The 14,268-nt window shown below is 42.4% G+C and overlaps 1 protein-coding gene across 1 annotated transcript; it reads right to left on the reverse strand.

Annotated features, from left to right (window-relative positions):
* Nucleotides 1–234: 234 nt before the first annotated feature.
* Nucleotides 235–9,220, reverse strand: padi2 (peptidyl arginine deiminase, type II). Its single transcript, XM_076096998.1, has 16 exons — nt 9,129–9,220; nt 6,780–6,951; nt 6,214–6,283; nt 5,856–5,917; nt 5,429–5,546; nt 4,884–5,036; nt 4,525–4,718; nt 3,961–4,064; nt 3,592–3,703; nt 3,231–3,338; nt 2,756–2,907; nt 2,478–2,625; nt 2,214–2,307; nt 2,032–2,111; nt 580–723; nt 235–468 (listed from the first exon to the last, which is right to left on the reverse strand). Exons 1-16 carry the CDS (start codon nt 9,218–9,220, stop codon nt 235–237), a joined length of 2,037 nt encoding a protein of 678 aa, XP_075953113.1.
* Between the last annotated feature and the right edge of the window lie 5,048 nt (nt 9,221–14,268).

A 14,268-nucleotide genomic window follows, 5' to 3' on the forward strand; every position in this document is an offset into this window, starting at 1 on the left:
GGTCCTAAGCCCCTCCATGTACAGCTTCTTATCACCCTGTATGTACCAACATACATTTATGTATGACGGTATATGAAAAATTCATATCGTACAGGAAATTAAAACCGGTTGAACCGGTATACCGCCCAGCCCTACTTCTAACCTTAAATGAAGTCACGGTGCGGTTGTTTTATTAAACGATCTAGTATTTTGAAAGCCTCTCTAACCCATCTCCACCCACTGTTCAGTTCTCATTCACATCTCCACGTTCCACCACTTGAAGTCGAATGCTTCCCTGCGGACGTTGGAGCCACAGTGCACCTCTCCGAGCAGTTTGTGGTAGGAGGCGAAGTCGTCGATGAACGTGCAGCTGAGGCCCAGGCCCTCCATCAAGGAGCACATCTCGGCCTCCAGGGCACAGCGCCCATTCACCTTGGGCCCAAAGGGCTTCGGGATGCCCAGGTTTTTCCCCAAGACAATCATGTTCACCTGTAAAAACAGATGCGACGCATCATGAAACTCCCAGATTTACTTACTGGAGTGCTTTGATGCCTCTCAAATTTGAAAATGATCTCAGTAAAGCATTACGCCAGAACACACCATGTCAGGGTAGTAAGCCACCGCTCTGTACTCGGTCTCCTCATCCTGCACCACTAACTTGAAGAGGATAGGCAGGTCGATGATGTCCTGGTCGTCCAGGCCCAGCTCTCTCTTCAGCACATCTCTGTTCCAGTCGACGCAGCTCTGTGAGAGAGCATATCAATATCATATCAATATCCTGATACCAGACTAGATATCATCTTAGTTTTTGGATATCGTAATATGGCATAGGTGTTTTATTATTTGTCATTATATCTACAAACAAGCAGTACAAGCAGAACAAACAGTAAAATGTAACAGTATGTCGTGTACTAGTGCTCCAGTTAATCATTGCTCAGGCTACTTTTGCTGCAAACAAAAAGTAAACTGTGGCCAAATGTATGTGGATGCGCCTGCTTATTAGTAGGTTCAGCTGCCACAGTCACACCCATTGCTGAAAGGCACTCATGCAGGAAAACATGAAGTGCTCAGTAGCTTTCAACGTGGCTCTTTGTCACAGGATGCTTTCCAGGATGTCTTACCTGCTAGATTTGCCGGGTTAAATTATACGTCCTGTTACAGTGAAGTGCAAACATCTAGGAGAGAAAACGAGCTCATAGAACAAGGCCGTCGAGTGCTGGAGCACGTGGCGTGTAAAAGAAAACAAACTGCCTCTGGAGAACACGTCAGCGTAAGAGCTGTTTGTCAGGAGCTTCAATACAAGTGGCAAAGCAGCCGGGTGAATGAACCTTCACATAGAGCAGAGGCTGCTATAGCAGCATATCAACGCCCATAGTTATGGAATGAGATATTCAACAGTAAGGTACAAGTGTTACGTCTGGCTGTCCACATACTTTTTGCCATAATGTGCAGATAACAGTCATAGACTATAAAAAGTGGGGGTATTCACGGTTTGTGGACGGACGTTTTGAAGCCTCAAGTTTGGCATTTTTTTCTGTCGCCATCTTGATTTTTTGCAACGAGACAAGAGAGGGTGGAGCTAAGTACAACCAGACGCTGAACAAGATATTTTAATTATTTGGTAGCGACCTGTCAATCACAAGGTAGCCACGCTCTAAAGCGCACCCTGCTTTACCATCTATTTTATTGTAAATGGACCATAATTTACTAAATGAACATCATGCTGAATTGAAGAAGACTTGAAAGTAGAGATTGAGACCTTAAACTCATGTTTACAATGTTTACTGAGGTAATAAATCAAGAGAGAAGTAGAGTCATTTTCTCATAGACTTATATACATTCACACATATTTTTGCATCCAGAGTTGCTGCCTCCTCATGGCCATTAGAAAGAATGCAAGTTTAAGGAATTTCCGCATTGACTTCACTTTTCAGACCCGGAGGTTGCCTCCTGATTACAGGACATCTTCAGCAGGTAGCCAGATTTGCACAGTTTGAAAATGTCTTTTATCATCTTTTCTGGACTTGAGTCTAACCCCGCAATCCCACTCACCTGCACGTAGTTATTTTCAGCTTGGAGACCTCCATCATTAAGTATCTCATCCACTGTTACTGGTTCTTCATGTCCCAGACCTTTTGGGAAGTGTGTTAAGAATGATACCACTTTGTTGATTGCTAAGATACACATTGTATTGTTGATTTTTTACAGATATTATTGTTAAAGACGGGAACTACCCTCAAACAGTTTGGCTTGTCCGTGTCCATCATTGTGTAAGCCTCTGAATAGTTTGTAGCCTGCGTCTGGGCTGGCCAGCAGCAGCCGGAAGCCCTGTGTGCGCGGAAACACAAGAGACAAAGATAACACTGTCTGTCTCATTGTCCTCAGGGCTTATACGATCCCACAAAGAACACAACAGCATAGCCTAGCTAGCTGCTTCCTGCCTTCGAACTATTTAGATATTTCAGTTTAGCGGTTTCTGTTCAAAAGGGAATATTTACCTTTCTGTCAGGTGCAGGAACAAAAGTCATAAATTCATCTACGTGGCCGACATAGAGCCAGTCAGAGAACAAGGCAATGGGCTCCTGAACCTTCTGAGCCCACAAGAAGTCCTGAACTACTTTGGTCATGTTGCGTCCTTTAGTTGCCCTTTGAAGAAAGAGAGAGAGAGAGAGAGAGAGAGACGCAAGTGAAGTTCACCAGTCTTCGGCCATATGCTCCGTTTCCTGCGCTACCCCACAACGGCAGGAACATATCCCTGGATCTGTTACAAACTCACGTGGGGAAGGCCACTCCAATGATGATTCTGCCCAGGGGGTAGTGTTTTCCATTCACAGTGACGGGAGGACTAACCTCCAGATTACCGAATGAGTCCAGACTGCTCACGTCTTTCCTCTGGGCCGCCCTCGTCACATAGCCAAAGTCAGGTCCCTGAGGACATGGAGGTGGTTAAAGATCCCCTCCAGACGTGTTTCAAGACAACAGCTCAACATTTCAAACGTATAGCTGTTGGATGAGAAGATATCTCCTACTTGTTTTCAGTGTATGTCTGGAGGTTTCATCACACTTTGTGCAAGTTGCATTTTGAACCACAATTGGCCTCAAGAGTAGTTGTGATGTCACAAAATCCAACACGCCTTTAATACTTTTCCCCTTCAGCAGATAAAACAGCCTTGTACTGTCAAAATCAGAGCTTTTCCATTTCAGAAAGCTTTTTGTATCTGCAAACCATTCATGAGAAATTTGAATCTCACCAGTAGCTCATCATATGGAAAATCCAGGAGTTCTCCATTTCGAGGGGAATCCAGGACAACAGGAAACCGGTGATGAGGAGAGTCGATGTAGCCAAACTCCACCTCATCCTGAAAGAAGAGTTTCTTGAATAACAACTTTACTGATGTTTTTTGTCTTTTCTATTTCAATATTTGATGTAACTTCGGGGTGAATGATTAGTTTTCTTTCCCATGATGCGGTTGATGTGAAATCCGCTGACGCTGTTATTGCTGTGTTTTCCAACATGACTGTTTTTTTTTGGCTCGTCATTTTTCTAAGAAGCGCATTTTGTCAGTTGTTGCTCTTTTTTCTCCAGGACGAGACACATTTTGGTTTTCTTACCTGCATCCAACGATCTCCTCTGTTCATATACTCGTGGCAAATCTTAAGCTTGTACCCGCTCTTTGCAACAAGGTTCTTCATGCTTTTCAGGAACTGGTAGTTATCGGACGTGCTGACAAGATGACAATGGAAGAAGAAGCATTAGTTAGGAATTTTAAATATAATAGAATTTAGATTTTAATCTAAAAAAGAAAATCATGAATGACACGTGAAACCGCAAAGAGAAAACATGAATTGTAAGTCATCTATAAGCTTTATAAGCTACATTTTCTTGGAGTTAAAATGAAGGGGAATGTGTAACACTGTAACATACAGTTGACTCATATATATCGTCACCATCGTCTTTATTATTCATCAGTCTCCTCTTACCTGCAGACAAACACCTCGACAGGCCGGAGGGTGTTGGGTGTCATGATCCACGGTGCCACTCTGAGCGCGACTGTGTCTGTGAAAATAGGCGTCTCAGGTAGACCCTGTCAAAACATGAGAGAGGCTGCAGAGTCCTGTTTGTAATGTCATTTGACTAAAAATCTCATCTAACATCACAAAACTGTGACCTAAAACTGATCTAACCTTTGTTTTGTTTTTTAAGGAAACAAATCCACTTCAATTTAATTCACAAAATATGGCGAGTTCAGCTATGTTGTTGTTGTTGGGTGTGAAAGTTGATTCTTGACCTTGGAAATAGTTTGACCTCAATAAATCTTATCTCAAAGTCCATCTACTGGCTTTGTTTGGAGCTTTCAACAAAGGAAGGCTGTGAGATGTGGTTGAAAGCAAGTGGCCCTTGATTTAAGATTTTCTCGTCAAACTATATTGTTTTATGAGAATCAACAGTTTGAGTTGAAGAGATAATTAAGCAGCATAAGGAACTCATGGCAGGAGATGAAATAAAGCTGTGTAACACTGTGGATGCCGTGCCGCGGGTCTTACCGTAGCGATGGGCTCTAGCAGACTGAGGTTGATGCGGATGAGCCCACTGAAGTCTTGGTCAGGAAACCTGAGGCCCTCCACATAAAAGGTCATCTCTGCTGCTCCTCCGACATAAGGCACTTCCTGGGACAGGACCTCACTGCTCAGCACCAGCGGATAGTCCTTCACAAAGTACTTGTAGAAGAGTTTCTCTGCTAAAGTAAGAACAGCAGAATCAAGGCTCGTTTACTTCATTAGAAAAAAAATAACGCTAGTAAAAAAGGTTTATAGATAACAGATTAAACCAGCACAGTGCCTCGACGAACCAGCTGAATTACGTCATCCGTTCGGGGGCTTTCTCACCCCTCTTCTTTACTCACGCAGTGTATTGTTCTTCGTTTGAGAGATTCTGGACCTGAAGACTCTGACACTCTCCGCGTCCCCCTGAGAGATGTGCATGGTGAGCTTGTAGCCCTCTGGCAGCTTGGCGGGGCCTCTGGTCCGCAGCACCATGACAGACATGTCCTTCAGATCTGTTCATCCACAAAGAGTCATTTTAAAAGCACAAGCCACAGATACATGACATCAATGTGCTTGAGACTAAACATTCATCATTACTACTGGGAAGCACTCACCCACACATAATGAAATAACACCTGGATTCGTGATCAAATTTCAGCCGTACCGGTTTGTCTACTGCAAAGTCATTTGAGAGGCTTACTTTATCAACTCCACCTTCTACACTCACACAGAGCTCTCTATGTTTGTAGTTTTATCAAACTTACTTACCCTATCAACACTTTAATCTGCTGACTTTGCGAAAGCAAACATGAGAGAACTTTTAACGCTGACAGTTGTGAAAAAGTTGATGAGTCAGAGGGAAGCAAGAGAGAAGTCAGTGGTGAACGAGGCTGTACTCTTTTACCTGACACCTTGGAGACGCTGTCCTGCTCACGATCTGGTTTCTTCCTGTAAGCCCACTCTGAGTCACAGTTGACCAATAGGATGGCTCCATGCCCATTAGGACCCCATTTCCAGGATCCCTAAAAAGTTTTCAACAAACCAGACGCACATACATTTTTGTTTTTTGGAGTTTGTTGGAAAATCTTTGTCTTCAGCGCTGTTACTTGCACTTATCAAACTCATGAAATACGTGAGAATATTGAACCAATAATGCTTGTTTAAACAACACAATCATAGAAAGATCTGAAGTACACAGTAGGCACTTTAAAATGATTAAAATGCTGCGATGAGAATTACAACCCTATTCACTTTGTTACACTTTATTGTTTATCAGAAAGTGAAAAGACGAGAAAATATCTCCTGCATTAGTTGTCAGACTTTGAGCTCACCTTATTAGTGTTGTTTTTCTCCACAACACCGTCTCTGTCAGCATCCACATCCAGAGAGATCTCTGTGTGACAGACACAGTTTGTTTATCATGGAGTGCCTCTGCAGACATTGCAGATAGTAATAGTACTATAGTAATAGTATCAAAGTATCCAGCTATTGTTGTACTACAAGACTCACAATTTCTGTGTATTTGATGATTTTTTTTCTTCTTCTATTTTTGATGTGCATTTAAACACACCACTAATGCTCTGTTGATATTATGCTGACAAAAGAACAATTCAGAGTTACAAGGTTAAGTAAATAATTGGTTATGATAAAAAACAAAAGTGCATGTTGTTTTATTTCGCTTTAACTCACCAACAGCTGTCAGGTGCAGGACTGCTCTCCCCAAGACCTCTTTACTCTCCCCATAGTAGCGGACAGACAGCTTATAAGAAGAAGGCACAAGTCCTTTAGTTGTACGAAATGACAGTTGACAACTGTGAAATCTTAAAGTCGCATGAATGAAAATTAGGAGCTGTACTATATTGTGAAGCAAAAAGCTCTTGAGCTCCGTTGAATGGGGAATGTCTCCCCTGGCTATTTGAAAAGTGATAAATCATTAAGCAAAAAAGCAAACGCTGCAAATGCTTTGAGGTTAAAGTCTACTCTCAATCATAAAAAACATCCTCCAACGATTTCAGACAAATTCAGTTTAGAAGCCGCATATTTTTGGTTTTGGTTTCAGGCTCTGAATCAAACTAATATTCAATATCTGAAAAGCAAATATTTAATACCGTTTCCAGGACATCTTGACTGTCTTCGTATTAACTTGAATCATGTTGCTGGGTGTGAATTTTGTCATTAATAAGCGGCTCATTTCCTGGAACTGTTACCTGAGCACATATGGAAATCAGAAAACTTGCACTTCTGTCCTCCTTTACCTTGCTATCGTTTTCATGTTGACTGGCACGGCTCATGCGGATGAGCAGTACCGAGTTTCCATTGAGAGGGATGGGAGAGAGGTGGGACGTCTGCTGAGGTGAGGAGCTGATGCTGTACTGAACACTGTAGGTGCACTTCACAGAGAAGAACCTGGAGCTGGGAGGGGCGCTCCTGAGAACAAGAGAATGTATGTATGTTTACACAAAGCAGGCAGAGACTGTATTAAACTTGCAGTGTGTGTGTGTGTGTGTGTGTGTGTGTGTGTGTGTGTGTTGGAGCAGATATTTGTTGATATACAAATGTGGGAGAGAATTGACGCATAGGGACAAGCCACAAGCTCAAATTGTGTGACTGGTAGAGAAGAAGTAGCAGCTGTAGTCATGATAAAGTTAGTCTTTATTCTTTATTGCTTGGAAGACAGCAAAGTGATTTATAAACATACTGTTTTATTAAATGAGCAAATTAGGATGATGTGTGTTCACACAAAACACACTTCAGAATTTGTCTCATGCGGAGACATGCATTCTGCCTGAGGACACCTGACACACATACCACCAGATCTCAGGTTTTCCAAGTGTCAGTGGTGATTTATCAAACGGATATATCTTCGAAATGGCTGGTTTATCTGTTCAAGATAGTAGAAGGTGATTCAGAAATGGCAGTAAAGGTGGTCAGGAACGGTCATTTACGAACAAATTCGCTCTTCTCGCGATTTATAGATGAGGCCTATCGTGGACTGGGTTGCAATGAAAAAAGTATACGTCCTCAGAAACACAGTTGGGAAACACTGGTCTATTGCCGATGTCTAAATAAAGCAGTCACATGCCCGTATCAGTTGCGGCAATTGTTCCTCCTGTCCACGCTGGCTGTGAATAGATCTCTTAATGTGATGAGGAACAAAATTCCCTTCTTGAGGCGTCGGCAGTCTGAGTTTGTCAAACCAAGTTATCTTCCAAAAACATTTTTAGTAAAACTATCCCTCTAACGCAGCTCAGCAAGAAAACACTGTCCCGAGAGTTACAAAAAGGGAATTTTGCACTAAAAACACTTGGTTTGACCAACTTGAACTGTCGAGACCACGTTTTAGCTTTAGTGGATTATCTCCCCCATCACTTACATTCCTATCGCGTTAGGACAGCATCTCCTCATGTACAGGAGGAACGACTACAGGCAACAACAGCTCCATTTTCACAGCAGCCAATTGGGACACGTCATTGCAGTTGTACACACCGGTGTTATTAATAGGAATAAGTTTGGCCCTGTTCCATTTAGGTTGGCATGGCTCACTGGAATGGCTGTGACAGACTAAATAGAATGGGACCATCATTTATTTATACTATTAAACCTGTCTTTACTCAAAGACTGCTGTGAAAGGGGCCTGTGGCTTCAAGACCAACCCATTCTTTATGATTTAAAAACAGGCTCACTTTACATGACAAGGCCTCTAGAATGGGTGTGCCAGTCTCCCACTCTGTCCAGTCTGTAATCAAGCCGGGCTCTGTTGTGTTGTGGAGGCTGGCATTTGGCAGAACGTATTGCCTACATTTCTTTGGGACAGCAAAGACTCTCCTGACAGCAACAATAGAGGACTGTTGACTGTCTCCACTGTACAAAACTAAATGCTAAGGATCTGCATACAAATGACATCATCCCCACAGCTCTATTGATGTGGGTTAACAATGGGATTCTTATACGCCCAGTTGCCAGTTTATTAGGAATTACCTACTTCATGATCATTTTGGTTGGTTTGCTGTTGAGTTGTATTACACTATACTAAGGGGTGCTTTTCATACTTAGTCCACCCTCATTGATATAAATAGGGCAGAGTTGTTCACAGAACTGTAACTAGCTGCACAAATGATTATAAAGCTGACTCAACACCTCTCTAAAACTGTTTCAACAAAAACTGTACTGTAGCTGTATCATAAACTTCATGGAGGTAGGGTTTATGCAGGACTGTTTTAGATAGTTGTAGGCCAACTGTATGTCTCATGAAATTGGGGATCTATTCTTTTTTTAAGTAGCCTACATCAATATATATATATATTTGTTTAAATAGCTCTGAATGCCATCTGTTTAACTGATTGCCTGTTGACCACTTCACAAATTAAAATAAGGAATGAGACACACTAGGCTGTGTAAATCGCAATAAGCCAGCATTAACAAAGGATACAATAAAATACTATTTCCAGGGGAAAACTCGAACATTTTCATAATAGAATAAATATGACATCTATCACTCTGTAAGTATAAACTCCCCAAAATGTCCGAACAATTTGCAGCGCACACACAGTCCAGATGGATCTGTATGAGTCCTGCGGGAGACGACGCGTTGAATAAGAGCCTACCTGTTCAGGTTCACGTTGAGTTCCGAGCCGACCACGCATACAACGCCTGTAGTTTGGTCATAATCTACTCGGAGAGTCCGGGGGTGAATCATGACTGCCGTCCTCCCGCAGTGTGTGACACGCTCAGGCTGAACAGGCTGCTGACACTAAATGCCCTGAACCTGTTCCGTTACCAGGACGCGAGGACGCAGACCGATTTGGACTTGCACACAGTAGCAAGCGATGACAAAGGCTGCAGGTACCTGTAGGATTAGTCCTCTGTGTGCGCTGATTGGTCTACTGTCAACCCTACTCCACCCACCCCCGTCTCCTATCCCGTCACGTGCTGTCTCTTGTGCGTCTGTCTCTCTGTTTATTCACTCTATTTGTATTGGCGTGGTCTTTTATATTGAATCACTTAGAGGGAATATTCACAGAAAGCCTACTGTTGGCACATTTATTAACAAGTAACTACAGCCGTAGTAACAATTGCTTCGTAGTATCTCATACCACTATTTGTTATAATTGTAGCTGTGAACGCACGCATGCGCAGGAGTGAAGAGGCGCACAATATTGTTTTTTTCTGCAAAATTGAATTAGAGGCTAAACTCCTTCAACGTTTTTTCATGGAGATACTCAGGCACAACACATGGAGGTTAACAAACATTTCAGTACATATACAGTAATAATGATAGACAATCAACGTATACAACAAGGACACATAAGGGCTCTGCCTCCGTCCCATCTCAAATCATAACACGATGAACATAATCTGCATAACATCATGTCAAAGTAGTCAAATACTAAGTACCAATACAGCGATGTGAAAGTACTTTGTTACAAGTGCCAGTCCTGCAAGACAAAAGTGAGCTACAGAAGTATTAGCAACACAATTTTATTAGAATTACCTTCCAAAAATGAAGGCTGCCCATAATAACTCAATTTACAGAAGGAAAATATCACATATGATTGTATATTTAAAATATTATGTTTCGCTTCTTGCTTCAATAACAATTGTCTTTATGTGTTGATATCTTTCAATTCCTGGAAACTGGAAACCACGTTCAAATGTATGTATGCAAAATCCTATTGTTGTAAAAAAGAAATATGGAAAGTAAAAAAACAAAAAACAGAAACCACCTATAGTTAGCACCAGAGTGCTAACCATTACACCATGGCAGTGGCGGCCGTGCATTTTATACCTGGGCCTTCTGTGCTGTCCTACTACAGTTGAACAGCTACGGTGCAGATACATGAATCCGTGCATGACGGGACGCTGCGTCATTAACAGACAATGCATAGTCAAATCAACGTAATTAACACAATGACAACAACAAAGTCATAAGAACCAGTCACATATATTCATATGACAACAAAGCATGACACATCAATCCAGCAACACTGCAGCGGATCCACGCATTCCACCACACAAGAGCACGAGCCATTCAAATATTATTCATAAAAACGACACGATAGACAAATTAACAGTAGTAACGTTACTGCAGATGTAAAAAAACAAACGCTCCATCTCCAACTAACTTCTGCCAGCTTCCTTAAATTTCACATTAGTCACGCGCTGGCCCACTGACCAATCACGGCGCACGTTAATGCTGACGTACTTACCAGGCTACCTGGGTAGCAGTGGCACGTCAAAGAATACGCCCAACATGTCAAACTAAAGATCTGATTGGTTGAAGACTATGACAATCAACAATATCGTCCCCATTTACTTAAACTGCAAAGGCTCTCTAGCGGGCATCGGGCCTCTCTCCTTACATAGAGACATAGGGGCTGAATCTGATTGGATAAAAGCTCTCCTTAAAACAAGCTGTGCTGGAAGCAGAGCAACAGAGGAAGACAGGAGCTGTGCAATGAGAAAATAAGCTAATGGGAAAAAACATATAATACATGTAGTGTATTTGTGAAAAAATAGTAAATTATAAAATAGCTATAACTTTGTGATTCTGTTTAGGCCAGCAGAGAAGGCTTAGCTGGCCCTGACGGCCCACCACTGGAATTGCCTATTTTGTCCCTGTGACCGACATCAGAATCAGAATCAGATTCAGCTTAATTGGTCATGTATACGAACGCATACAAGGAATTTGACTCCGGTTTTTACAGTGCTCTCAACACACAGAAATTACAAACAACAAGGACAACAAAGTAGAACAGAGGTAAGCATAAACATTTAACGACTATGTACAATATAAATATAAGTGTATATTCAAAAGTATATGAACATAAACCTATACAACAACAATGACAATGAAATTGAGGTGATAGTGCAAATGGTGGTAATAGTGCAGTATCAGAGTGACGGCCAGTGGAAAGAAGCTGTTCCTGTGTCTGGTGGTTTTGGCGTACAGAGCTCTGTAGCGCCTACCAGAGTTGTAACAGGTTGTGTCCAGGGTGTGAAGGGTCTGCAGTGATCTTTCCAGCCCGTTTCCTGACTCTAGAGGTGTACAAGTCCAGGATGGAGGGCAGGCTGGCACCAATGATTCTCTCTGCAGACCTTTTAGTCTGTTCCTGTCCTGTTTAGTGCCCTATCCAAACAACACAGTGATGGAGGAGCAGAGAACAGACTGGATGATGGTAGAGTAGAACAAAATCACCAGCTCCTGAGGCAAGTTGAACTTCCTGAGCTGGCGCAGGAAGTACACCCTCTGCTGGGACTTTTTCGAGATGGTGTTGAAGGCCCACTTTAGGTCCTGGGAGATTGTGGATCCCAGAAACCTGAAGGTCTCCACATTAGACACACTGCTGTTGAGTATGGTGAGGGGGGCAGTGTTGGGGGGCTCCTCCTGAAGTCTGTCATCTCCACAGTTTTGAGGTGACCACACCAGAGGACCGGCTGTTCAGCCTCCCGTCTGTACGCAGACTCATCACCGTCCCTGATGAGGCCGATGACCGTTGTGTCGTCTGCGAACTTCAGGAGTTTAACAGTTGGGTCCTCTGAGGTGTAGTCATTAGTGTAGAGGGAGAAGAGCAGTGGGCAGAGCCCACATCCCTGGGGGGCGCCAGTGCTGATAGTCCGGTGCTGGATGTGATTTTTCCCAGCCTCACCTGTTGCGTCCTGTCTGTCAGGAAGTTTGTGTCCACTGACGGGTGGAGGCTGGCACAGTGAGCTGGGAGTGTTTGGGTTGAAGTATTTCTGGGATGATGGTGTTGTTCATATATTCCACATAGTCCAGTGTTTCCCAAAGTAGGGGCCAAGCCCCCTCAGAGGGGTCAGAAGATCACTCTGGGAGGTAATAAGGTGATTAAGCAACGAAGAAAAAATTAAGTTCTGCTACACCTTTTTTTAAATGTACTTTGTTTTGGGAAATAATGGATAATTTCACCTCTTTGGGTATTGAACGGTTATTTAAATAAGACTTAGCTTAGAGTGGAAATGACTCTTTGATGGAACTACAACTCAACTGCAACAGGAAATCTGAAAAGTGACAAGGGGCCCCAACTTCCCACTGCTTTGTTGTGAGAGGTCAAAAGCCAAAAAGTTTGGAAACCAGCAGCTTAATCTTAAACAATGTGTTGTATTTAATAAGCCTTAATTGTACTTTTTTTCTTTATGTATAAATCTATCTGAAATGTTGTGAAGTAGTATAGAGTGGCATGAAATGGAATTCAACACTAGGGATACTTAATGTCTCCAGGGCTGCATTACAGTACAACAAAAGTAAACTATAAACCATTTGGTGATGGGATCACTGGCCACGACATCAAATTGCTCCAAGAGCGTAAAGTGAGGGGCCAATGGCCCCTTCCCCACTTCCTGCCCCCTACTTCCAGCGCCCTTGCTCCGACCACATCCACCGTCAAACTCAACCTTAATTTTGATCTTGACTGTAACCTGTAACCTTTCATGACCTTTCATTTTGCAGGGTTTTGATGCTATTGCTGTTACAAAATCTGTCCAAAGACAGACAGACCTGGCAAAAAAAACGCTTCAGTGGTAGTCCCAGCAACAGTAGGTGTCCCCAGGGCCATATTAACCCCACATTTCACAGCTGAGGCAAGCGGCTCGACTGATAAGCCTCCTTCTCATCATGCAACATGTATATGTTTAGCTGGGCGTTTTTGTTCAGGGACTCTTCAATCCAATCAATGATCACATTTCGGCTTACCTTTTTCAGGTGTGCCATCAAAGAGGTACCAAGAACACGGAGACACTTTTTACCAGGTACATTTGGTTCAGGAAACTACTTGAAACATGGTTGCTTGTTGTTTGCTTCAGACTGATGAAGGGCTTCTGGAACAGTAGACTGTTGTTCCAGGAATGCATCTCCAGTTTGTAAACTGAGACAGGGGAGCCAAGATCTATTGAGGCACATATTTACAGCTCAATTGCCAGCAAGTGGGAAAGAAAATGCCCATTATGTAAAGTCATGCATTAAATTCTCCAGTTTAAGGGATGCTGCTGCTTTATTGGATTGCTCACCCCCGGCCTCGGTCAAACAGACACACAGACCTGCAGCTCTTTACACATCCATGACAGACAGAGAGCAGAGGAGACCGATGGATACAGCAACTGGTCGCTACCTTTTTGTAAAGTCCCAGTCTCCCCTGTGTGATGCTGTTACAGGCGGAGGGCTACACACCTCCCACCCAAAGTGTGATGCCCAGAAACGTCCTGAACAAAATAATAAGAAAGGAGAAATGAAATGCAGAGGGCATGGTCTCTGTAAATACAGTCACCGCCACACACTTCTAGTTGGTCATAATGATGAATGAATGGGATTACTTTGTTTACAAGTCTGTTAATTGTTTTTCAGGAAACTCCTTCACAGTATACCTTTCAGATAAAATATGAATACTAACAAAATACTATTTCTTCACCCCTCAAAACGTCTTTTTTTTTAGAACTTTATTTCACTCTCCTTTGTATTTATTTTCTGTACTTTATTTGCCTGAATGTATTTAATTGGTGTGCTGAATTATTTTTTTCTCCCAAGAGAAGCAATTTGTCACATTGTTTTGAAAGGTGATGCATGAATAAAGTTACGTTATTACCACTACTTCTTGTTCTAATAATAATAATTCTGATAATAACTCAATAGCATTGTTTATAAATTTCAAAGAGGCATTGTGAGTTTGATATGTAAACACAAATACATTTCAACAAAAACATTTTAAATGTGTTTTTTCTCTCTCAAAAGGCATA

This window comes from Anarhichas minor, unplaced genomic scaffold, assembly GCF_050575085.1.
Source record: "Anarhichas minor isolate MPS153535 unplaced genomic scaffold, ASM5057508v1 ptg000023l, whole genome shotgun sequence".
In the NCBI taxonomy this organism is placed as follows: Eukaryota; Metazoa; Chordata; class Actinopteri; order Perciformes; family Anarhichadidae; genus Anarhichas; species Anarhichas minor.

Excerpts from the sequence above, each read along its gene's own strand:
- padi2 (XM_076096998.1), bottom strand. The coding sequence starts at position 9,220 with ATGATTCACCCCCGGACTCTCCGAGTAGATTATGACCAAACTACAGGC. Across the intron at positions 4,719-4,883 it reads AACGAAGAACAATACACTGC|CAGAGAAACTCTTCTACAAG; the intron begins GTGAGTAAAGAA and ends TTCTTACTTTAG. Across the intron at positions 3,704-3,960 it reads GTCGAGGTGTTTGTCTGCAG|CACGTCCGATAACTACCAGT; the intron begins GTAAGAGGAGAC and ends TCATCTTGTCAG.